The 27463-nt window shown below is 33.0% G+C and overlaps 1 protein-coding gene across 2 annotated transcripts; it reads left to right on the top strand.

Moving 5' to 3' along the window:
- Positions 1-1945: 1945 nt before the first annotated feature.
- Positions 1946-27447, top strand: ric8a (ric8 guanine nucleotide exchange factor A). 2 transcript variants are annotated; one of them, XM_090180620.1, is made up of 16 exons: positions 1946-2156; positions 4920-4967; positions 6464-6680; positions 8024-8093; positions 8913-9041; positions 9110-9221; positions 9744-9810; positions 10198-10337; positions 11678-11772; positions 11845-12007; positions 12074-12172; positions 13299-13360; positions 13588-13670; positions 14462-14603; positions 17534-17653; positions 23846-27447. In XM_090180620.1, the coding sequence occupies exons 1-16, from the start codon at positions 2076-2078 to the stop codon at positions 23952-23954; spliced, it is 1737 nt and encodes a 578-aa protein (XP_090036746.1). In that variant the 5' UTR covers positions 1946-2075; the 3' UTR covers positions 23955-27447. The 2 variants fall into 2 exon arrangements, with proteins under 2 accessions (XP_090036746.1, XP_090036745.1); XM_090180619.1 differs by having other exon boundaries at positions 14462-14615; positions 23846-27444.
- Positions 27448-27463: the final 16 nt, after the last annotated feature.

Raw genomic sequence — 27463 nt, 5'->3', positions numbered from 1 at the left:
TTGCCTCTTTCAAACACTGCGCTAAGGTCTCCAAATCAGTTGGATAGCCAGAAAGTTGAAAATCAATCTATATAGAAGATCTGATGGAGGTCAAGGAGAGGAAGGAAATGTAGTACGATCCATACATTAGCAGCTCTGCTCCAGTCGGAGACCAAATTTCGTAGTAGAGACTGCAGGTCTAATTATACAGTTAAGGCAGGTGGCCTGAAAACTGGAGACCAAATCTTCAGTCGGTGGCCCAAGGCTCAGAGGCTAAAATCTCCCAGTGGAGACGGGTGGACGGAAGACTGGAGACTCAATATTCTCAGTGGAAACTGGAGTGTGGAGACAAAATTTCCGGTGGAGGCCGAAGAACCAAATTTGCCAATGCAGTCCGGAGACCAAAAGTTTTCCCGATCTATGGTACGATCAAAGCTACGCCTAAATGGGTATTTGGACCAGAAATACCTTCCTTTTGCTATGGGTGTGTTTAACAACTCAAAAAAGGCCCAGCGCTGAGCATCGGATGAAAAAAAGTTGTTGTACGGGGTTTTCTAATTTCCAGTTTTGAAATCACGCTTCCAATCAAATTCTTTTTCGTGCTCGTGCGCAAAGCACATGGTGAAATTTTTGGCAATGGAACACATAACTATTACATTGAAGGATGGTCTAATTAAATCTTCTTCAATCTCGTCATCATTAAAAAGGTCATTTATAAGCAAAATAGCAATTTTTCTTTTTGATTATCAGCTTCCGCCATCTTATCTATTCGCTGAAATCATAATCAGAGAAATCAAACCGTACAACAACCTGCAGTGCGTCACGATGGGTTTAAATAAAATTTATCTTTTAAAATGTCGTACAACAACCTCTGATATGACGCAGCTCAGCTCTGAAGCAACGCTGCAAAGGAATAAAATAAAATTAGCTCCATTCAGCCAGAATTTCTTTGTTTCTCTACTTAAAACTTTTTTGATTTTCAACCAAAAATGAACTACTTTCTGAAGAGTTGAAATACTGAATGGGTAGTCTTCCATTTTTAGCTTTTATATTTATTTCTTACCTAATAAAATATATTAACAAGCTTCTATAAAATAGACATCTAATAATGTTAGCAATGTTCGATATTTTTGTTCGTCGTGATTTCTACTGCACACAAAAATCTCTCAAGTCACTTCGTCGGTCCAAAAACCTGATTGTTAAGCCTTGGTTTTCAAAATTTATATTGCGGCTTATTATTAAAGACCCTCCAAAGGTAAGACGGCCCAAATATAACATATTTATCAAATACTAGCCAAACATTACCACATCGTGTTCTAAATAATCCGTATACGCGTAAATTCAAGCCATCACCGACACAATTAAAAGAAACCAAAGAATATTAAATATTCCAGTTGCATTGAAGAAGGCTACGAGACTTCTGTTTTAATACACTCTGTTGTCTTTGCAATATCATTTCTGCCTGGCAACGCTGCTCCCAGCAATAAGCCCCATTGAATTAATCGCGGATAAGGGGTCAATTTTTGGCACTTGGAATAGCTCGTGATCTAGCGTCTGCTACAGACAAATTAAAAAGCCATAAGAAAGTTCTTTCTAAAATAAACTTAACAAAATACAAGATGAAGATATAAAAATTATGATAAAATGTAATTTTCATTATTTATATAGTCAAATTTACGAATAACGATGAGGAAAACTAATCGTGTCTGCTTTAACGGCTACCTATCTAGGTTTCAATGACGAATCAAAGGGGGCGTAGCGATAGTTTTCGGTCGTGACTATTTTTCTATTTTAATTTTTACTATCTTATTTGTAAAAATGAAATCTAACTGAATAAAAATTTAATGGATTTTTATAGAAAATAACTTATTTTAATTGAATAAATTTTTCATTTAAAAGCGGTATTTTTAGTGGTTGAATCAGGTTGAAGGATATTTTATTCTGACCGAAAGAAAGCGGCAGCACTGAGCCCGGGTAGAAAAGTCGTCTGCTGTAAAATAGAGATACGAAGCTATTGATTTCTTCTAAGCTAGTTTCCTAATGTTTTTGTATTGTTTAATTTGACTTGGTATTTATATGAATTATTACTAATAAAAATGGACGAGGAGTCATTATCTTTGCTAATAAATGGAACTGAAAAGGATCTTTCTTCAACCTTAACCAAATTCACAACTGAGGTAAGCTGCCATCGTTCTGTCTCATGTGAAATTCCTATATCATTATCATATCTGTCAGGACATATTTCAATTTACAGTTGTACAAATAGGGCATCGTTATCATAGGCTCATTTTTTATCAGAAAATATATGTGGATTTTAACAAAACTACATCTATATTTTTATTATTATTTGGAGCTAGCATACTAAGTACCAAACCATAATACTAGTTCATCTACTTCAATGGCTACCAGACTGCTGATAATGTTACTACTATATGTATATAAACAATAACCAAGTTATGATTGATTTGAAAATGCTTGGTTTGGTTAGGCTAGGTTAGCTGTGTAGTAGTACTATTATGTTACACGATGTCCACTATTTTTTTCATGCATAGAAAACAAGTTGGCAAGCTTGCCAAAATACACCTCTCCTCGGAAGAATTTGCCCTAGGGTGTATTACCTACTGAACACGGCACTCAATGATATTCTTTCATCAAAAGCTGCCTCCAAAACATTTAATCCTGGTGCTATCCCAACCAGCAGATTATTTTTATTTTAATTATAAATATTACATATGTCAGTTAATTAAAATACTTAGGAATCAAGAAAAGTCAATCTAAATACCCACATTAATAGACATGGTATTAACAGAAATATGCAATAAAAATATAATAATAACCCAATCAAACAACAAGGTAATTCAAATACTTAGAAATCCAGAAAATGTCAATCCATATACCCACGGTAATGAAAATTGTAATAGAAAAAACCAAAAACACCTTACCGTTAACAATTTCCGGCTTATAACGCACACTAAAAAACCTTAACTGAATAGTGAAGGCTAGACAACAGCTCATATCTCAAAATATAAAACCAACATAACCACATTAATGAAAATGTATCACACATTTAAAGCCGATAAGAGTAAAGTAAGAAAAACGAAAAGGCGCGTTTTATACCACTTAAAATTGTGTTCATAACTGACCCTTAATGGTTCAAATGTACTGATAGACAAAAAACTAACCAAGTGGACGCCCACAGGTTGTACCCTTATCTCTGCTGACTGCGCTAAAACAAAATTTGACCTGTAAAATTTCATACTTAAAAAAATGTAGACTTTAAAACTATTTATATACTCTTTCGCTTAAGCTAAGCTTTTAATTTTCAGTGAATCGTAATATGTATTGGTGGTTCTGTGGTAGAACGACCGCCTGTCATATAGTAGGTTTCTGGTTCGAAGCCCGCCCAATGCAATCGCAAATTGATACTAAGACGAATACCGTAAACAATTGGTGGAAACCCTGCCATTTGGACGTTGAGACGTTTATCGTAACCCTCAGCACTCGGTCCGTCCCAATAGTCAATAAGAAGAAGTTGGAGAGTAAACGCCCATACATACACAACACCCACAACCGCCATAACACGAACTCAACATTGCCACATTACGCATAAACATTACAACAACAAAATTTCCAATAAAACATTTTCGGTTGCCATGGCAAATCGAATGGGTAGTGCAACGTCTCCTTTTGGGAAATTTCATATCTCATATAGGTCCACATTACGGCCGACTTTGAACTAAATCGGCAATATACACCTCGGCTACTCTCCTTGTTAGACTACTCATTAAAAAATACTTGAAGACACTCACCTTTTCCATAACGCACGTTCAGAAAATGACACTTAAGATTAAGTATTTGCCTAAAAACAGCTGCCTTCTATATCACAGATCATGAGGCAAAACACCACACTGTTGTGGCAAACAATCACTTTGACTACCGAGGGTGACATAATGTCTGGGCTTACATAAATGTGTTACCATTGTAACAAAAAGAGGCCCTATCCATGAGCCAGCTAAGAATGCTTTGATTTATATACTACAACCCTTCTTAGTTGTAGTTATGGGAGGGAACCAAAAGTAAATAAAGGTTTTATTTATCAGCTATGCTTCCTTACATATTCTCTCCCCCCCCCCCCCCCGCCAGCGCCGACTCGAGCCCTTGGTCAGGGTAGAGCGAGATATTTTTTTCTATTGTTGCCACGCCGCCCCGCGCCTCTCAAAGGGAATTTTGGCGCCTACAGCGACCGCGCCACTTGTTCTACCCTAGGGCCGGGGCTGCCCTCCACCCCTTTTTAGACCGGCAGATCAAATTAGTTTTAAAATTTTTAACAATCTGGTAAGGGAAGGATTATGTGTGCTCTTCAGTCAATCCATAATTGTAGTGTTAATAAATTCCATTAGTAGCAGGGGAAATCAGTGTTTCTTTCTTTAAAGTGTATGCTTTAAAAATAGCTGTGGTTTTACCTTCATTTACTAATATTAATGTCCATTACAAAATGGTTATTTAGAAAAGTTCACATACGTTGGAGGTTGTAAATATCCAACTACATGTATTGAAATTTTCAAGATATGATGTTTATCACATTGAGCAAAGTAACTGCTGGAATTTTAATAGTGGCTGCTATTACGAGGGAAGTTTTTTTTAATAGTCAGATAAGATATCTGACATCCACCATACTTAATTAGGCTATATTTAAACAGAAATTCCCACAAATTCTCTATTCAATTCTATGTATGTAATAATAATAAATTTTAGACTGAAATATTAGAACGGGCAGAAATTTGCACATTAATGGCACAGGAATGTAACTTTTGTGGGATTCAGGAATTAATGATATTAAATAATGGGTGTAGTTTTTTGACAATAGAAGGGTAGATTGTATCAATAAATATTAAACATGATCAAAATTTCTTATGATCTATACTATTTTTTTTTTCTAGAATGCACAGTGTTTTTCCTTACCTCAATTCCCAACGGAAAGAAAAAAGGTGTGTATATTTTATGATACCAAATATAATAACTAACTCATGAACATTCACTTATTTTTGATAAGAATAAAACCTTATAGTCCATGAACCTTCTTCAGCCAATTATTGTATTACTCTGCTGAAGAAGTTCTATAGACCAAAACCTCTCATTACGAGTTGTCTAAATAAACAATTTTTTTTTAAATCCATGTAGATTTCTTTTTTTTTTTTAAATAAGTAAACGTTATATTATAACCATGGAACAATATATGATAACTCATGGACAATTTATGAAGATAATTCAAAGTGGCAATGGATGCTTAGGTTCTCCAAAAGAGGAAAACTGTACTTGATTTGTTGATTTAGGCGTAGGGACAGCTACCACCTAATACTATTACTATCCAGGAACCCTTTTTGTTTGATAGGGTAGCACGTTTTAGAGTTGCCAACAGTGGTGGCTAGGCCTCTATAATACATACTTAAAACTTGGATAAATAATAGTAGTTCCTACCTGGATATAATAATAATAATAATAATAAAAGCTTTATTAGGATATCTCATATCAGTTGTATAACTGGTTTACATTGAGGTCCTTTTTACATTAAAATAAATTATTTAAGTTAAAAGCAATTTAATCCACTATTCCTTTAAGTATAAAAACATTTAGCTTTTTTTTAAATATGTTCAGAGATTCTTGGCATTTCAGTGAATTGTCTAAGGCATTATAAGTAGCTAGATGACTTGGGCCTAAGATGGTGCCTTGGGTATTAGCCAGCTGATTATTATGCTGCATTTCCTAAGTGTTTGTTACGGGTTTTGCCTTGCAGAAAGCTACGTGTTACGGGAGTTTTGGAAATTATCCGTTAACTTCGCCGAAGTGGCGCTGCTGTCGCAAAAGTCATTTGCTTGTCAGGTTTCTTTCCGATTGATATATCCAGGTAGAAGCTACTATTATTAATCCAAGCTTAAAATATAAAAGATAACTTTTGTATTTTAAATGTTAACAGCCCATGATTGCTATACATGTTACCCAGCCTTTTCCCTCTTTTGCCAAAACTGTTGAACATCTTAAAATATTTGAGGAAATTATGGAGTCAAAGCCAGTGGGGTCTGAGTTGATGAGAATATTAAGCCTAGAAAAAAAGCAATAATCAACCATCTAAACAAGTACAGCTGATGTTTTTGTAAAGACGTATTAAGTGATTTGGCTTCCTATTCCCAATTCTACCTTTTGGTTTTAAAGGTCAATTTTAAAAGTTATTCACTACATTTTGTGAATGATCCAAATGGAAGAAAAAAGTTCTGGAATTTAAAACTATACCTATAAAGTCTGATAATTTAAAAGTTTAAGTCAAAGAACATATGGCTTTAGATTAATAGAACGCAATTTCTTTCATTGGAAAATATCTAAAATAGTTTCTTCCTAAATTTTTTCATTTAATTGTTTCTCATCATTAGTACAGTGATGTTGAAATCTACCTTTTTAGTTAATTTGTGCAATTTGTAATATTTTCTAGAAACTTGTAGATTGCCTTTTCAAGAAACTGAAAGATCGAACTTACAGAAACAGTTATACCTTGTGTCTTGAAACATTTAGAATTCTTAGTAGGGAAAGGCTTGACTTGGATGAAATTTTTAACCGGGATGTTATTAATCTAATGGTCTATATGGCTGGTCTCTATAGTGAAGATGATGTTTTAAATGGGAAAATTAATCAGAATGAAGATTACACGAGTAAGTACATACTATTTCTATTAATTGTATTACAAGTACTACAGCCTAAATCTGCTATTATTATGACTAGAACTATACTAGTGCTATATTATTTAGTGAAATATTGTTTATAGCTGGCATAGTAATAACCAGAGTACATTTATTTATACTTGGCCAGGGAACATTACTATGTTGAGAAAAGGTTTCGCGTTGCTGCCTATACCTTTTACAGAACTTCCCACCCCCTATAAAAAATCATCTTTCTCCATGATTGAAGCATTTGTCAGTTATAATTTTAATTCCTTCCTTTGGTACCAGAGGAAAATAAGACTATGAAGCTCACATATCAGCTCAACATAGTTATTCTGAACAAGTAAAAAAATGCATGTTTGATAATAGTAGTAATAGATTATTTACAAATTAAAAGTAAGATTTGTACCAAACAATTTATGTTCCTTTATGGTTTGGTAAGTATGATCCAGAGATGGCACCATGGTTTTAATCACCTAGTGATTCCAGCATTAGTGATGGTAGAAAGCTGTCCATAGCTTAGTATTGGCTACATAGCACTGTAACGACCTTCGTCGATCGATACTTACTCAGATGTAAGTGAAGATTGTTCTGGATAGTGAAAGAATAAGGCAGATAAATTATACTTAAACTGGATTTTCATTATTACTATTTGCAAAAGTGACCAATTTCATAATTAATGTTACGAGCGAAATACAAGTTGGGAGGGGAGAAGGGAAAGTATACCTAACCAACAAATAACGCCTCGTAGTGAGGATCGGAGGAACTAAGTGTATTTTTTGATTTTTCGTTGTTCTGTGGAGATGCTAGCGCCATCTACCTACGATATAATACCATAGACTAATAAAAGATCCAGAAAGGCGACAATAAGTAGTCTTTTATGTGGTTGATTTAAGAGTCGAGCATTCATAAACCTTTAGCATACGAAAGTTCAGGTATTGTCACACTTTTGGTAATTATGTCACTTTTGCTACTTGGTATTCACTAGCTACATTTATGTATTAAATTAATAATAAAACCACAGAAGTTATAGAGGGAACCTAGCTCCTATGTAGGCTAGGTGTGGAGTGATCAACATAGGTGAAGGGTCTGTTATATATAAACCTTTTTATCTTATCTAACTTATCTTATCTACTGCTTAAAGATAAGCCCCCTTACGCCATCTAGTGGGGTTTTTATAGAACATATAATTTCTGCCTTAAGATTTGTCTGTTACAGCATTTCAGTTATTTAATTTGTGGTAATTTTTATTGTTGCCCTAAACTACAATCTCATTGGATTTATATGACAAATATGATCGTATTTTATTTTAATACATTATATATCTTTTGCAGTTATTGTAGAAGCCTTGAAAAGTTTGTGTAATCTGATTTACAATAGTGTGTCAGTTCAAAGAATCTGCAGGTAAGTGTATATCACCATGTATTATAATATTATACACATCCAATACGGATATGTTTAATTTTAGGGGTTTTTGTAATTTAAATAATGTGGGTTAAATGAATCAGAACAATTACCCTCTTTTAAATATTTTGGCCAGGCTTTTAAGCCTGTCATTTTTAGGTGCGTTCCATGAAAACATTGGCCAATGACAAATTAAACTACTTCAATAGTTGACTTATTTATATTGTTGGAGCTAATTCCCAGAGTAAAATAAAAGTCACAAATTTCAACATTCTTAAATTGTTACACACAATTTCTGTAGCCCTTTAATTATCTTCTCCATTGGGACTGCCCAATGATTGGCCCATATTTGACATAGACATCAAGACTATAACTCCTTAATGGCACTGATGGTCAATAAACTTGCTTTCAGTAAAATGCAAAGTTTTTGGAGAGGAGGATCTTGTCAGCCCTCTTTTTGACAGCTAAGCAACAATGTTATAATTTCTTATTCCATTGGCAATCACAGCACTCTTAAGTTTCATCTGTCAAGACAGAAATTCATGAGTGAGGTTCCCCTTAACTAGATGGTGCAAGTCTTACACTGAGCTGTTCTAGTCTCAAAATGGAAAACAAACAAAATTTTGAGCACTTGCAGACCATCCCAATTGAAAGCTCTCTAAGGTCAACTATGGCATATGATTATGAAAATGCCATTTTTAAGGCTCTTTTGGGATTACATCCCTTTTAATTTCATCTAAATTGCACATCCCTTTATGTTAAATTAAATTTAACTTAAATTGGTAAATTATATTGTAACATTTCTTATTTAAATTTTAGTTCAAATAGTGCCATAGAAGGTATTATGCTTCGACTCAGGACGTACTCTGATAAAGAATGGACTCATGACATAAAGTTTTTTGATATGCGCATGCTCTTCCTGCTAACTGCACTATGTGCTGATATCAGGTTTGTATAGTTAAGATTTTTGAACAAGTTACGGTGTATCGGATCTAATTAATATATAAATTTTTCAGACCAAGATTAAGAAAAGAACACCATGGTTTAATTTACCTTACGGAAGTTCTTGACCTTATTATTAAAACCAACATTGAGAAAAGACAGAAACCAACAACTGGATCATCACAGGTAATTGAAGCTGGATATTTGCTTAAAGAATGCCTAAAAATTGTGTTGTAAAATATGCTTCCTATAACTATTTTTCCGCTACTTTTGGTTCACTTTACTAGTCTATTAGGTCAATATTCTAAAGAATTCTGCTTAATGGAAGTTATCTTAATTTACACACTTTGTTGTAATTTAAGTCAGAGAGAGAGCGTTTATCGCAAAATCAGCTTCATTTGGTTGGTTTTTCCAATTATTTTCGTTAAAATTACAAATCAGCTTTGCTGAAGGGGATATCCCCAATAAAAAGACTTTATTATTAAACCTTTTTAAGCGAAATCTGGATTCTTTATTCATTGTGATATAGATCAGTTTTAGTCTTTATTTAGCTTAAATAGTTAATCATTGCTATCTCTAGTTTCTCCAAGTGTGTGCAGATAGATAATGGATTTTTTGATTCATGCATGACTATACCTCTAGTTTCATAAGTAACTCAAATGTTGTTTGTGCTAAAATAAATCTGTTCCTTGCTTATTTAATTTTTAGTCCATAAAACGGCGTTTCAACCGTGGAAGCAAACGAGGCTGGGAACAACCAACTATCGAAAAAACTGGTATAGTATTTCTTATTTAAAATTTTACAGCCAAAGTAAAGACACTGATGAAAGATAATAGGTGTGTCTACTCAAAATCTTTAAAGTGCAGGCTAGTAGAACCATAAGTCAATAACACAAGCATGTCTCTCTGGGAAATATTTTTCTGAGAGCTATTCACAGGTCATGTGAATTGTGATAAAACCTGTGTTGTTTAAATTTGGCTTATGGAAAATATTATAGACTTATGGTAGCACTGCTAATACTAGCAGATTATGTGAAACATATTGAGATGGTGATAGTTCTTATCCATCCTGTGAGGTTACAATTAGCTCTCAAGTAAATAATGCAATCAACTCGACTAAAAATTGGCTACCTGCGTAGTTTATTTATTTGTTTTGTTTATAGTTTCAGATGGAAAGTCTCCAGATTTATCTTCCTCTTCTCCACCTCCATGCCTTTCCGACGAAGAGGTGGCAATGGCTAGTGAAGTGCTAAAGGTTTTGTACAACTTGACTGTTAATATGGATAAACACAACGTTGATGAGGTAAGCGTTGAATATACCTTTACTATTGTAAAAAAGTAAAAGTTCGATGAAAATGGAACAATTCAAAGCAATAATCTGAACATATTTACAGAGCTATTTTGTTCTGCTTCTTCAGTTAGGATTTTCTTTTTCTACTGATAACGAAACTATGGCCAATATTCTTATGTCACCAAATAAACCCCTCTAATAATAATAATCAGCTAAGCTAATATCTAAGGATACACACAGGCCTAAGTCAACTACTGGCCTGGTGGTTGCTTAAGGGAAGCTAACTTGGCCTCTAGGGGGTGCAGCTTGATAATCTATATGCTACAACACTCTTAGTCCTTTCCTTGATCTAAATATGTAAATATTATTTTAATAACACCATTACTTAATTTTTGTCAAAACTGTTCGAAACACTGTGCTAGTTTTGGATATTAAAATGTACTAAACTATTAATAATCACCTATGCCAAAGCGACATAAGACCCTAAAGTGTATGCATTTTGAAATATCTACTGAGAGTTAGTCCCACCATAGACTACAAAGCTAACTAGATTGCTATGTATGGGAAGCATTCTCTTTGGTCTATGGCCTAATTTGTCTTGGTGGGATTTTATCTCCTCCTTAGTCGTTTATAGAGATGTTCTAAAACGCCGCACTTGGAGTGGCAAAAATATTAAATTTTTATGACTTATTCTATACCCACACTCTTACATTCTTTTTAATTCGGGACAAGCTCTCAGTGGAAAATGTAACAATTTGGCACACTTTTGGATCTTATGTCACTTTCGAATAATGCCCATGACACCCCAGTATGCCAAAGTCATCTAGCAACTTTTTAAATTGCGTAGGAGGGTGGTGGAAAGCTCTTCATGCCACATCTGCCATATACTCATTATTACCGCTGACCCATACAAGTTTTTAGGGAAAGGGAAAACCGAACAAGTGCGGAGAGAACTTGCAAACTCTATGTAATAGTCTCGGTCAAAATTCAAAATGATATAAATAGCTGCCAACCAGATTTAGATAATACTCCAGCCGTGCAAAGGATCTCCAGTTTCCGTGTGGAGAACTGCCTGCTGCTAGAGAAAACATTTATCAGCTGGTCAAAAAAGATAAAAGACAGATTCAGATTATTTTATTGGAAATAGACTGAAAATGGCCAACTCTCTTGTCCCCGCCAAATGTGTTGGTTTTAAATTAATATTTTGCAGTATAGTATTGACTAAGCAGATTGTTAAGCCTATGAGGTATGAACAAGTTTTTCACTTAGGGGCTTAATTCCTGTATAAATATCCAACACCTTTTTGCAATTTAAATAAAATTGAAATAAATATCAAGATAACTTTTTTTTAGGAAGATGAGGCTCATTTCTTGCGATTAGTTTGCATTTTGCATGACATTCTTTTATGTTATACTAAGACTATGGAGAAAAAAGAAGATCTTCAAAGGTAAAAAAAATTCCAATGACGTTATGATAATATTAGTATTTATAATTAATAATGCATGTTCTGATCTTAAAGCAATACTGTTGCTCTTTTAATGAACATACCACCACCATGTTTTGATGAACTTTTGACATCTGTGGAAGATGTTAATACATCTACTAAGGATTTGGAATTTTATGGAATGAATGTTGAAGCTATAACAATTCTACTTGATTATTTAGATAAGAAACTTGATTCGGTAATTAACTTGGAAAAAATGTCAATGACTTGATTTTGGTAACAAACCATTACTGTATTAAATTAGCCTCAAGGAAGTTTGCCTCAAAACCTGATGCCAATACTGAGCTGCTTAATCAAGATAGCACAGTCTAATCGAATAATTAGGAAGTACCTTAAGTCTAAAGTAAGTTAAAATTTAGAATCTGTAACAGATGTATTTTATCTGATATACTTTTAATACACCACATAGCTCGTTTTCCTGGAATGTTAGTGATAGCTAGGAGCAACAAACACAAGGAGAACGCATCCCGTCTAAAGTCGTGCATTTTATTGTGTACATTTTTCATTGGTTAGAGACTTTAGGGTAAAGGCCCGTCCGATGAAAGTTGTACACAACACTGCGTTAGCGTGCTTAAAGGTTGGCTGCGTTCTCCTTGTGTTTGTTGCTCCTAGGTGATGATAGAGACCTGAAATAATTGGTACTAGTAGTTGAAAATGTACTGAGCAAAACTGCTTAAGCCAAACCAGATCTGGCTTTTGGTTTTTTAATAACATTATTATGATTTCCAAGAAATTAATCTTAAAAGAAAACGAATATTAAAGCACAAGACCCTTTGTTTACTTAAGTACCACTTATACCAAAGAAAGCACAATCTTAACTGGAAAAGCTTGCTTGCTTTAGCTTTTCTTTACTTTTTAGATTTATTGCCTGTGACTTCTGAATTGTGTGTCCCAGATAGTTAGTTTGTAATTTAAACATATGTTAAAACTTTTTTAACCATGCACTCATAAGGCATTTTCTATTTTACACTTATTTGACTTCAGGGTTGGCTTTTTTTTGATTTTTTAATAAAAATCCAATCAATAAATTTTTTGATTTAAATCCAATTTTTTTATATTATTTTATTGAACTAATTGATATTTATACAACTTATGGTTTTTTTCCTGTATAATTAACGAATAGTTTTCCTTCATCAGTTAGCTAATCTTTAATTAAATTAAATTTCTATTTAATATTTTAGTTTACTCATATTTTCTATTTTATTTCTTTATGATAAATTTTTTTGCCATTTTTTATTACTCCATTGAAATAAATTGTATGATTTTAATCAATGATTGTTTTTTTAAAAGTCACTTGATTTTAAATCAGCCAACAATGTTTGACTTTTCTTTTAAATATTTTTATAGGCCATAGGGCTGCTGGGTTACCAATGCCTATTAACAAGATATTTTTAGCGGCTGCTGAAATGCGTATTTTTAGCATATACAGATTCAACTAAAATAAAGTTTTCTTTTACTGGTAACTGTAGATTTTACCTCCTCTGAAAGATGTTATGAACAGACCAGAAGAAGGAAAAACAATTAGAAATAAGTAAAAATTGTTCCATTTTTATTCTTTGTATTTATATATAATGCTCACTGTAGTACTATTATTGTCTGGCTTTGTAAAATTAAATTTAAATTGTGTATCATATTTAATTGGCCATTCAAAAAGAAATTAATAATATATCGTGATAAATATGCATGGTTTTACAAATTACTGCAACAAAATTTTTCTTATTCTATGTTTAGAATATCTTATTGTGTTTCTTTTACTAGGTTGGTTCGCCTTATGACGTCACCTTTGATCTCTGTAAAGAAACTAGTAGCTAATTTTCTCTTTGTGCTCTGCAAAGAAAATGGTAATTTTTTCCTGTTAAATATTTTCAACTTTGTTTCAATGTTCTTAAGTGCAGTTAGTACTGAATACAAATAAATTTTAGACCATACTCAAAAAACAAGGAAAGTCAAGGTTTTTAAAGCATTAAAATGGAACGATTTTAGTGCAGAAAGTTTAAAGAGAAAGTTATTAAACCTGAAAGCACATAAACTTTATAAAAACGTTTTAATAATATTCATCCCTTTTTTGTTATGATTATTTTCATAGTGGTGCGTAGTATTCCTATTTTGTCCTGCCAGACTTTATAGCCCATCATATAACCAAGAATTTATTTAAATTTATGATAATACCATGTTCAAAAATTCCGCTGGTATATGGTTTATTTTTCCAGGAAAAATAAACCATATACTCAACCTCAAGAGAGTGTAAAATAAAAAGTAACCTGCATGTGCCCAGTTGTATTGAAAGATGTCAGATTTGGGGAACCAATGAGATACTTGGTTGATTTGATTTTGTTCAGGGGGAAGAAGTTAAAACTTAAGAGCATTCTTGGTATAACTAAAGAAACATAAATAACATAATTTAAAAACCTTGAGTACTCCATTTGGGAAAATATTTTACTCCATCCTTTCTTAACAGTGACTTAAAAAAATATCGAAGTAGCACCAATTAAAATTAACTATTTTTATTACCTCATTTATTAAATTCATAGAAAATAATTTTATAATTGCTTTAAAGATTTACAAGTTAAGTAATAAATGTATGTGTATTTGTATGTGTATGTGTATGTGTGGACCTATTATTATTTTTCAGCTGCCCGTTTAGTAAAGTACACTGGCTATGGAAATGCTGCTGGTCTTTTAGCCAGTATGGGCTTGATGCGAGGTGGAAATGGAGAAGGAAATGCCAACTATTCAAGTGATTCAGAAGATAGTGATACAGAAGAATATTTGCAGTATAAAGAAAAGTATTAATGCCTACTATTTGTGTTGAGGGGCCAGTCACTCATGACCTGTACATATTTGTACAATTTTTACCAAGAAAATCGCGTAGGTTAGCTTTTTGTTCTCTTTTGGAGAAACTTTGCAGTTTGAAGATTTTAGTACAAACAGAAGTGTAAAATATATCTCTTACAAGAAAGTTATCCTGCTAATTTTATTCAGTTGAAACATGTCCCTTCACAGGCCCCCAATGATTTTTCGTATGCTTTTTGGAAGAAGGAACTGTGATTTTCTAAAACAATTACATATTCCTATGGGGGTGTGATTTGAACATTTTACATGGGTAGGAAAAGTAATATGCACAGTAAATTTTGAATATGATCAGGTGTACACTTCCGTAGTTCAGTGGGAAATTTATGACCAATGAAATCTGCATCAAGCATTTGAAGGTACATGATTCGTTTTGATGTTCTAGATGGATGCTTCTCTCGTAAGAGATATATTATAAACTTATGGTACAACTCAGATTTTAACTTATACTTGAATAAACTGGCTCCTTAATGAATTTGCACTAGAACAGTTAGAAAAGACTGGTAAGCAAATGTGTATGGAGGTAATTTGTAACTTGATGCTTCCAACTTCTGCCCAGTTAATTTTTGAGTTTCTAGTTACTTTATTACCTGGTTAGACCTTTATAATATTATAATCACTTGTACTAGAAACGCATTTTTTAATGATTCGGCAGATTGGAACCAGAGTGTTAATTTTGGTCATTTTTGTCTATATTGGTCCATTAGCTCAGTTTTGTCATTTTTATCACTTAAGTTTTGCTGACCCATTTTCTCGTCCAGGTATTTTAAATTGAGCAACCTCTTCTAAATTTTTCTTCTAGTTTTTCTGCACAATGGTCAAATTAGTGGTTCACTTCTTATCAATGCAAGCCCCCCAAAAAAGTTTTTGAACGATGACACACTGTCACAATGCATCAGTTCTTTTTACCCAGAACAACAGCAAGTGCTACCTAGGCAACACTTTTTTAGTGTAATTTTGCTAATAGAAAAGTATTGAGAGGGAAAATGAGGGACAGTATTAAAAAAGCCATTAACACTAGGGACTACCCCAGCGGGCAAAACTCTAGCTTCACCTTTTCAAAAAGATTTCAGTGAATAGTCAAAATGCTAGGTAAGATTAGGCTTATGATAGTTACTTATAAAGTTTTTTCTTGAAAATACAGGACTAATTTGGAAATAATTATACCCTTTCCACTGCCCGAAATGGTTAAATGTGGTATGAAACCAATAATATTGTAAAAATTTTGAATTTTAGGCTTAAATTTTTTGGTTAATTGTAGAGTGCATCGGATTTACGTTTATAATTTAACTTACAAGCTAAGATCAATTTTCTACAGAAAGTATCGCACTTTTAGTTTAATATGTAAAAACATCAGGTGATCCTAATTTTCTATGGCTTTGTCTAGCTTCATGTTAAATGAAATACAATATTGTATTTCAAAGTATTCAGTAATAGGATCACTAAATAACAATTAATGCTGTTTACAATTGAACTTTTATAGCCCAGTTATTGAAATTTGTTTTTTGTTGTGAATTAATTTCTAATCCTCCTACAAGTTAATTCTTTATCTTTTGAATTGACAATTTATATTACGTATTAGACTTGCGATGGGAGTGAGAAATAACGGAAGATTGACCTTACCTGCTAAGGTGATACTCTCTTTAAACGCACTCTCGCCAGCTGAATTTTCTCACATTGGTAGCTTTTAGTTGTTTTATGAAAAACAGATGGCGATGGAGTCTATCGCGACGCATGCTATGAGCTATTCCAATCTCACTACAATCTTTATTGTAAAAGTCGAACCTTAGAGTAAAAGTATATCTGGGAAGGAATGAACTATATGCCCCAAAGAGTTAGAAATCAGTCACTCTGTAGCCACTCATTACTTATGAAGGTTGGATAACGTGCTTTCGGAGGCCTTAGAGCGAACTACACAATAGATTACCACTCCCAAACCACACATAGGCTTAAGAGGTAATACAAAACAATACGATACTTGTGGTATAACAAAGGTGTCGTTCCTGCCAGTTGGTGAGGTTGTAGCCATTGGGTAACGCGATATAATTCTCGCTAACTGACTAACTCGGGATCATATAACAGAGACTGACCAACGGAGGCAATGTGCGCCTGGTAATAATAACGTGGAGCAGTGCTGCCAAACACGCCAGAACAAAGACTAGGGCTGGAAACTGCTACAACTCCAGGGGGTGAAAATCCTCTCTCCGCTACCTTTGGCTGTACAGCATAGTTAGAGAAACCTCCTCTACTCTCATTGCCGCTACTACCTAATGGAAAAAAAATTTAAAGAAAATAAGTAGTCCCAAACTTGACGCTAATTCAAATTTTGAGCTTGCTAGAGTGCGTTTAAGAAAAGACAATATGGTAGGCTAAAAATTATTAAGTGATGAGAGCAGCAATTACATTTTCTCACGCTCAATTCTGGTCCCAGCACTAATTGATTTTGTTATAAGTGACATCATGGACAGTTGTTCTTGAATAGATAATACAAATCAAACATAAATGAAAGAGTTAAGGTACAATAGTGAAAACAATTAGAGTGAACACCTGCATAAATCTGTTGTGGAATTACCCAATAACCACTTCGCTTTCACTAACGAAGAGTGTGAGTAAATAGCAAATATTTACCCTTTTATGTTATTCTCACCCACGTTGGTTAAATTAATAATCTTTGATTGTCTATGTTATATTTACCTAAGATATTCTTCTCTCAGCAGTTTTATCTCTGCTGTTGCTAGCTAGGCAAAGCCTCAGTGAAAATTGTTGGATCATATTGTTTATAATACAACATTTTTAAGTTAAGAATAATTTATTTAAAAATTACAAAAGTAAAGAATGTAATGTCTGATTTTAGGATTAATATGGTAACTGGCTGTTATGAAGAGCCAAAACCAAATCCACTTGAAGGAATGTCTGATGAACAAAAGGAATATGAAGCAATGCAATTAGTGAACATGATTGAAAGGTTAACTGCGTAAGTATTTTATTTATTTTAAATACAATACAAGTATTGTTGCACAAACATTTTATAGAAAATAACTGATTTTAGGTCGATTTTAAGGCCTGAAAATATGCTTTCAAAATGTCTCTCTTGTTTTACAATTTCTCTGTTAAAGCCATTATTTTTCAGTTAAAAACAAACTTGTTTTGTACCCTAAAATCCACTAAAGCATGAGCATTATCGTCATGTCTTCAGCAGCAAGTGAAGGGTAGACCTTATTTACTTCAATCAAGAAGATATGATTCCTTAACCAACACAACTTAGGCTGTATTTAAGGGTGTTTAAAATTCAATTTGACCAAGCAATTATTAATTAGTGAGTGCTTAAATAGCAATGGTGCTACCTGGACATTTTTTATTTACCCAAACAGGTCATAGGGCCAATTTACAAGATGACAAAATACATTCATGGACAATATATAGTATATAAGTTTGTCTGGGTTATAGTATTATCTTAGCAATTACAAAGACGTTAATGTATTTTAAACAAAACACTAAAGAGTTTATTTTAAGTAATTTTTAGTTAGATTCAATTTTTTTAAGTTAATTTTTAAATATTATGGACTCTGTAAAGAAGTTATATTAACTTAGTAAGAATATCCAATAAAGCTTATTTTATTATTATTATTATTATTATTAAAATAGTACTAGTGAGCCTATAGCTAAAACAGTTAAGCTGTACTTAGGATTATCTACTCTGCTTAACTCAAAAACTAAACAATTGTTAACTCTAAATGTGTACAACATCTTATATTTTTTAAGTTTGGTTTGCCATTGTGTGACCGGCCTTTACTGTAAATTTGCAGCTGCCGTCTGTATTGCAAGCGGCAGTAGCCTATGGAAACACCCTATTATTTATTTATTTTTAAGTCAATTGATACTATTGTTATGGTCAACATTAGGATTCATAGCTAAAAAATAAACAATTTACTGCTACTCACAACTTTTGATTAATGGTGGCTTTTTGTGCACCTACGCCACTCCATGCCAACTTCTGCTTAATTCCCTTAGCTAATTTTTATACCCTATTAAATTTAACGCCACCTAGAGACCAATGGGAGTGCTGCCTAATAGCCCTTAATTTACACTATTAAGGATATTAAACCACACTGGTTTTTCAAGTAATGCAGTAATTCGGATAATATGTTAGCGCTATCCTGTTAACCATGATCTAAAAAATATGGGAACTTTGTAAGGTTGCGAAAAAATCAGTAGATTTTAATAAAAATCTAGGTTTATTTCCTTTCATTTGGAAATTTTGGGATTTATCTGGATATATTAAGCTTGTTTTGTATCCTAGAAGATGCCACTAAATTGACAGGGTAAGTGTCTTGGTGGCGTGTCCATAGGCAACGGGCTCAATTTGAGACAGAGCTCAGGTATTTTAAAAAAAATATTGTGAACCTGTGACGAGACCAATAAGTTTCCACGTTAAAACCGAGCCCGAGCTGAGGTATCGTGGAACGAATACAGTAACTAGTGAGCCTTTGCTTGAGCCCTTGTTAAAATACAAATTAAATTGAGCTTGAGCTTGAACCCATTTCATGATTCACATTACTTGGAGCTTGAGCCCGATCCTGTATTAAATATTAACGTACTAAGAGCTCAAAATAAATAAATTGTTCGATGAAAAGTCGGGTTGAGCAGCTTGAGCAACTATAGAGTCCAGAGCTGTTGAAAGGCTTGTCTGAGTATTTTCGAACATTGAGCTCGAGCCTTAAGTAGTTTTAATACATAGTGAGGCCAAGCTCAAGGCCAACATTTAATTGGTAAGTAACTATAGTGAGTCAAATTTTTATTGTTGCGAGCCCGAGCCCAAGACCACCCGTTGAGTTGTAAATATAGTGAGCGCGAGCCTGAGACTGTTTGTAGGTTTTAAATCTACTGAGCTTGAGACCTCACATCGGGGGTTAGATTGTGAGTTAGAGCCCAAGACCCGGCCAATAATTGGTGAGCACGAGATCATCCGTAAGCTCATATATGAATTCAGTGAGCTGAGCTCGAGCCCAGCTCTTGGTGTTGACCTAAGGGCGTACGTGTCATCGGCTATTTTCATAAATAGCTAGTGCAGCGTATTATAGTCTGACTCGCTGTGTTGTCACTTTTTGAATCTTTACGGTAGAATTTCACCTAATTTGATCAGTGATCTAGTATACAGTCCATATACATATAATTTTGATAAATTTTAAAACCACCCTTGAATTTTTGACATTTCAAACACTATCTTACTACAATTCAAGTAATTTTAATTCTGAAATAATTGAACTTGAACTTGACATGATAATTTCATGGGAAACTGATTTGGTGCCAGGGGGTAGGCTTATCCTGAAATTTAAAAGGGACCCCCCCCCCCCCAATGGTAAAGAGATAGTGTCAGCTGGTACACATTTCGAATTTTTTTATTTACAGTACATCCATAGGTAGATTTGTATGTCCAGAATTCTCAAATATGTATGTTATGGCACTTAAAAAAGTATTAAGTATTTTTATGTTAATCAATCACTTCGCTGCAATCTTACCTATTGTTGATAAGTCATAAATATTTGAGGAGATATTGAAATTAAGAAGAATTCCTACAGTTTTAGTTTTTTAAATTAAATACTTGTATAAAATTGTGTTTGTTTTTTGGGTTCATGATCTTAATATTTTAGAGGAGTGTGGCTCAGAAGTTTTTCAATGACCTAGGGTAATATTTATATATTTTTTGTTATCCCCCTACTTTTAAAATACACATGACATTTAGACAATTTCCGAGATGCTGGAAAGTCCCGCCACAATAGAAATTCAAATGAATCACCATATTGTGCAAGCTTTAGGAAATGGAAAGGGCTCTGAATACTTCTAAAGCTGCCACTAACTGGGAAGAAAACGAATAATAGCCGCGGCAGCCAGGGATAAATCAGGAATTCTTCACATAGTTTGTGAAACCTTCGGGATCACCATAACCACTACACTATTCACACCATGTAAAGGCGGACAAACTTGTTAAAGTTATATCTCAATATGAAATATAAAGATAGAAAAATGGGTGCAATGGCATAATTTAGTTATTTATGCAATTAAAATATTATTAAATAACAATAATAATAGACAAATATGTTTTAATTTTGGTGGAACCATACTTAAAGGGCCACAGAATCATTTAAATTTCAGGTAGCTCCTCCCCTTTTTTACTGTGTGATAATCAATCCAAGGAATGATAATAATTAAGAATTTTTCAATCCCTATTTCCGTAATTCAAACTATTCTATGTGAAGAAAGGTGGCACAAAAATAAGTGGACAAGGTAACACTGATACGAACCTGTCTCCTTCTTACCAATAAGTTTTGTAATTAGTGAACAGTGCCTTAAATATTCCATTCCTTTGCCCTTGGCTGTTGTAAAAGAAGTAATCCGGAACAAGAATTAATTCAACTACCTAAGGTATGGGAAGTTCATCTGCTTTGGTTTTTTGTGCCACTTTTTGCATAGATGATCATCATCAATTTTTGTGTTTTTACTTAAAAGCAAAAAAACTTACACTGGGAAGTACGCAAAGATGGTACATGTTGTACTTCCTTATTCTTAGTTACCTGATAGATTCTTAACTGTAGAAATATGAGCATTATTCCATTTTTAGTAAAGGTTTCAAATGAACATGGTTGAAGAGGTAAAAAAGACCAATAATGTTTGGGGAAACTAAAATATATTTTTTAAGTTAAACCAAGGCAAAATTGCACTACAGCGGCCTCATGTAATTTCGTGTTTTTTTTGGTGGAGAATGTAGCACTTGACGCGTAGATTACGAAACTAATTTTTTTTGGGGCCGCAAATGATAATTAAATTAATTAACTTAATGTTAAAAATGTACTAATTTTAGGGAATTACCGTGTTTTTGTATTTGTGGGTGGCGGAGAATGTAGCACTTGACGCGTAGATTACGAAACTAATTTTTTTTGGGCCGCAAATGATAATTAAATTAATTAACTTAATGTTAAAAATGTACTAATTTTAGGGAATTACCGTGTTTTTGTATTTGTGGGTGGCGGAGAATGTAGCACTTGACGCGTAGATTACGAAACTAATTTTTTTTGGGCCGCAAATGATAATTAAATTAATTAACTTAATGTTAAAAATGTACTAATTTTAGGGAATTACCATGTTTTTGAATTTTTGGGTGGCGGAGAATGTAGCACTTGACGCGTAGATTACGAAACTAATTTTTTTGGGCCGCAAATGATAATTAAATTAATTAACTTAATGTTAAAAATGTACTAATTTTAGGGAATTACCGTGGTTTTGTATTTTTGGGTGGCGGAGAATGTAGCACTTGACGCGTGACGCGTAGATTACGAAACAATTTTTTGGGCCGCAAATGATAATTAAATTAATTAACTTAATGTTAAAAATGTACTAATTGTAGGAAATTACCGTGTTTTTGTATTTTTGGGTGGCGGAGAATGTAGCACTTGACGCGTTGATTACGAAACTTTGGTTTTTGGGTCGAAAATAATAATTAAATTAATTAACTTAATGTTAAAAAGTTAGTAGAGTGGAAACCTAAACAAACAGTAACAAGCCGTGGTGTAGGCGACAACCCGACGAAGATAATTACTTCCAAAAAACGTAAAAGACGTTACTAAACTCCCCGTATTGGCGCCTGACGGCGCCGCGCACTCGCTTCGCTCAAGCGCTGGGGGCGCGCAGCGCCTCCCCAACCCCATACTAAAAAAAGCGATGGGCCATCTATAACGCGACCTAGAGGACAGTACCAAGCCTTACGCATCAAGTATATACTTTTAATCTCAACCAGAAACAAAGTGGCCCAATAATAGAAAACACCGAGAAAATGAACAAAAACTGTAATTGATTTTATACAAAAAGGGAATATCACGTGGAATTCATTAGGACACCGAAACTGTGTTGCCGGCGAACACACGACGGAAATAAGTACAACAAAACACGTGCAAATACCCAAAAATTAGAAATTTAAAATTACATTAAAAAATTAAATAATCATTTGCGGCCAAAATAAAAATTACTCTCGGCGTCTACGCGACAAGGTCTATCAGGCGCAACCAAAATTAATATAAAATTCAATGAAAATGAGAAATTTTTAAAATTAAAAAATTAAGTTAAACAATTAAATAATCATTTGCGGCCAAAATAAAAATTACCCTCGACATCTACGTGACAATGTCTATCAGGCGCAACCAAAATTAATATAAAATTCAATGAAAATGAGAAATTTTTAAATTTAAAAAAATTAAGTTAAACAATTAAATAATCATTTGCGGCCAAAATAAAAAATACCCTCGACATCTACGTGACTAGGTCTATCAGGCGCAACTAAAATTAATATCAAATTCGATGAGGCCGCTGTACTACACTTCACCCTAAACGAATACCCCTATCAGATACCCCTTGCTCAATCCATTAGTTCATATTGTAATCTGAAATTTAATTATCTTACATTTCTTAAACTATTATAACATTTCAATGATAAAGAAGTGTTAATGATGGTAGTTTTTCATTAAATTTTATGTTGTTGATTACTAACAACATCTTTATTGATAATGGATCAGTCTTATACATGTATGCATGGTACTATCTTATCTGATTATATGTGTAATAGGACACCATATTTAAACAGGTGATGGGTAGATCATAGAAGTTTCAAATGTTCTTTTGATAGATATCTTATCTATGGATGGTTTCTTTTTGTCTGTACTTGGATTAAGTGTTCTCTTTTTACCATATAATGTTTTATTTACCTGTTCTGGAGCTGATAGTTACTTTGCCCCTTAACGTTCTGGAGTATTAGGGCTACTTAATTTTTTCACTTCTCAGAAGCAAGAGTGTGGAGTAAACTGATAAAATAAGTGTGCTTATCCTGAATTAATCTACGAAAATGGCCACAACTGCCATTTTGGGAAAACTATTTTACCCCAACTCGAACTATCCACCACCTCAGAATCAAAATTAAATGACATCATAGGTTACTCTTGCTATGCTGTACTCCAAAATCCCAGAACAGGCGAAAAGAAACCACCTTATATCAATATACTACAGAAATTATGAATAGCTCAAAAGGGTCGAGCCTCAAATTTGTGTTTCAATAAGTTTTTAGGTTCTTATATTTCTATTACATTAGTTACTCACATAAAATTTTATTTAATTAAAATAGGGATGGAGTTATTAAGCCTGGAGTGATTGGAGATGATGGCAGGCCTGTTCCCGTGGAACACATTTTAGAACTTCAAAATGCTTTAGGAGAAAACAAAGGAAAGAAATGAACTTCCATTTATCTTTCCTAACTTAAAAGAAATTTTAAATTTACTAAGAAAACACTCAAACATTTTATTTATAAGAAGTCTTAAACCGGTCATTATTAATTTTACAGTCAGTTTAGTGTTAGAATTTTGGTTGTATTCTGAAGTTCAGTCACAATTTATTTTTCGCGACTAATTCATAAAGAAGCCAGATAGTTTTATTTGAAAAATTTAACAGTTTAATGATAAAGATTTGGGTCCAAGTGTGATTTCTCAATCAAGTTGAAATTCGCACAAAGATGAAAGTGTACAAAAGTTGATATTTTACCTGGTCAAAAGTTTGCCAGCTCTTATGAAATGTTTGTGTGCATGGTACATTTTGTTTCATGTTGGTTTTTGCAGGGCCATATGTAAAGTAACTATTTGTCAATAGTGCTTTTTTCTTTCTAACCTCTTTTGAAGGGATGTGACATAATGGACATGATTTCCCATCACTGACAGTGTTTGTCATTAACACTTATGTTGACATCACAGCAAGGGGGAAAATAAAAATTCAATAAAGTTATACACTTCAGTTGTCCCTAGTGTTTCTTATGTTTTACGTAATTAATTAATTTTTTGGTATCTTTCAAATTTTCACTGAAACCTTTATTTTCTACAAACCAAATAATCAGATTTAGAAAAATTCCCTGAGAAATATAAATTAAATGTGAAATGGCATTCGCTTGTAATGCAACTGAAGTTAAAGTCCAAAAGTACAGCAAAATTTTATAATAACATTATGTATGGAAAGTACTGCTTGTCATACTTAAATCCTTTGAACTTTAACGTTAACCAAACCATCAAAATAGATAATTGCAGTACATCGGCAGAATGTGCATTCATGTACATGGTGCAATGTTTTTAAAGTAAGATTAACTTGAACTTAAAATGTATCAAATAATGCCAGTGGAATTAATACATTTTGGAAAGCTACAATATTCTAAAACAATTACATATCACCATAAGTAACATAAGTATGACACAGATTTCTGTTAATGATAGTTTGTCATTAAGTGATTGCGTAACACCTGGAAACTCTCCCCATCTTTCTCCTTTTGCTGGCGAAAAAACTGCCAAATTAGATTGGTAGCTTAAAATACCAGCAAAAACGCTTTCAAGTCTAAAATTTTAAAATAACTAATATAATCATAAATTCAATAGTCAATGGCTTTGTCAGTCCTTAGCCTTGTAATGATTTATATGGTCATTGGTGAAACAGACTATCATTAAAGAACTTAGCATTTTGAGAAGAGGAAGTGTCATACTTTTGTTTAATGTGGTACTTATGATATCACTAATTAATGGAATAAAATAGACTGAAACTAAGCCATCCAAACGGGTAATTTTTTAGATATATGTTATTGCATATGATTAAAATTGACCATGACATCTGAGTTTCAATTAAGTTATTTACCTGAGCAAGTTTGTATTTACGTGTAAAAACAAGTAACTACAATACAATAGAATTGATAAGATGTATTAATGGTGTCAATAACTCATCAGTATTAACAAGAACATAAATTTTAACATAACCCTGATTTCTAGATTTTTATCACTTCAATATTCCAATGTTAATCCTCAGAACATCTCTTATGCATTCTGTTACATTAATGGATTCGTGGTGTTACTGATGAATTTTAAGATAGTTTCCATTTAAAAAGTACATTTTGTGGTTACAATTCAGACATAATGCTTAATATAAGTTGCTGCAATCAACAAATTTTGACTCACTCATTTTGCCCTTATCTATCACGACTCGTTTTGGTCATAAGAGTTTGGTACCAAATTACTCTATTTGGATTTAATGGTTAACAGGTACTGGAACTTTTAGAGTTATATCTGGTATAAAACCTTTTTGCTTTAACTTCAGTTTCATTGAGTCTTAGTTTGGATGGGCTCCCAAAGGTTTCAGAAAAGATTTTGATTTTGTCAAGTAGGCACCAGACCTTTATTGCACTTCTGTTTTACTGTTAAGTACGTATGTCAGCAGTTCTAAGGCACATGGTTATTTTACGATCAGTAAATTTTTCGTTACCAGTAGTTGTTCATTCTTATAATAACTAGTTAAATATTGAAAAATCCAATGAGAAAGTCTAGTGCACAAAGTGGAAGGACTTTTTTTATTTTTCCCCATTACAAAATGTAAGGTGCAATTTGATCATATCAATTACAGTTAGGAGGAATGAACCCACCCTCCACAAGGAAAGCACAGCTTACTTTTTACACACTTATTTAAATTTGATTGGCTGCCTGTATTCGTCGAGCTTTTAGACTCTGGGTTTGGGTGCCAAGGGGCTCTTGCCAATGAAAAATGTATTAAAATATAAAAGTGTCTTTTATTGGGTTGCACTCTCCTTGTGCTGGGTGTTCTTTGCTTTTAGATTACTTGATCTTTTTAGTTTAAATAATAGTGATAGAACAGGGCTACCTTCAATACTACGAAAGATCCAGGTAGTTCAAATAAAGCAGTCCCTTTTAAGTGATTGCTGGTTGTTATATATTGTAATAAGTTTTAAATTAATGTGAACCCATATTTCCAGGTGAATAGTTTCCTTGGAATTTCCTAAAATTTGTTTAAGAGTAATCTTATGTAAAATGTTTTTAAAAAGTACACAAGTTCCTTGTTTATGTTGTAAATTGAGGTATAGCAAATACAGCTTTATAAACCCACTTGTCATGATAATTAATGCTTGTCAAGCATCTTCTCTGTTCTCTTGTGCCAAATGTGTAAATTTGGCTGTTAAATTCACGATGTAATTATTTGATGCATTTCTATTAACTGTCAATATTCATTAAAGCTTAATAATTCTATCTATGGTAACTAATTATAAAGAGCTTAAATCCAATGTATTAAAAAGGTAGCTTTTATCCTTAAGGTGACCACCCCTGTATTTATCAACTATTTATCTCTGATCATAATTGTAATGTGATGAACTCACGGATTTCATACATCTTTTTAAGAGGACTAAATATCATTAAACCGTAAATGTCTCACTATAACATGCATATAATTTTTAATGTTAATTGGATTTAAAAGGCCCCATATTACCTTGTTTCCCAAAACTTCTAAAATTAAATTGTTAAATTAGGTTTTATTTTAATAAGTTAATTACTGGCTGGCTTTTATGACACTGAAAACTTACTTTCGTCTAGCCATTTACAGTGTGAGATTGGAATAAACTCACATTGCTTCCTCTATATAATATTCTAGTCTATTGTTGAATAACTTATCCTCTTACGAGATGTATAATGTTTGTGAGGTAATTGATCTATAATGATCATTACTTTAAAGAATATATGGTATTTTAAGAATGTGCATTTTGTTGCTGTAAAAAAAAGTGCTTTATTGTCAATTGTATAATTATACAAGTTTCACTTGAAACAATTTTGATGAAACTTTAAATATACTAAATTTCTATATTGTACTAATATACTTTTCATTTCAGTTCCTACGTTTTAGTAGCCAATTAAATGTTGTACCGGTTATTTTT

This window comes from Leiobunum rupestre, chromosome 7, assembly GCF_980474605.1.
Source record: "Leiobunum rupestre chromosome 7, qqLeiRupe1.1.hap1, whole genome shotgun sequence".
Taxonomy (NCBI): domain Eukaryota; kingdom Metazoa; phylum Arthropoda; class Arachnida; order Opiliones; family Sclerosomatidae; genus Leiobunum; species Leiobunum rupestre.
This window is presented reverse-complemented; position numbering and strand designations above follow the sequence as displayed.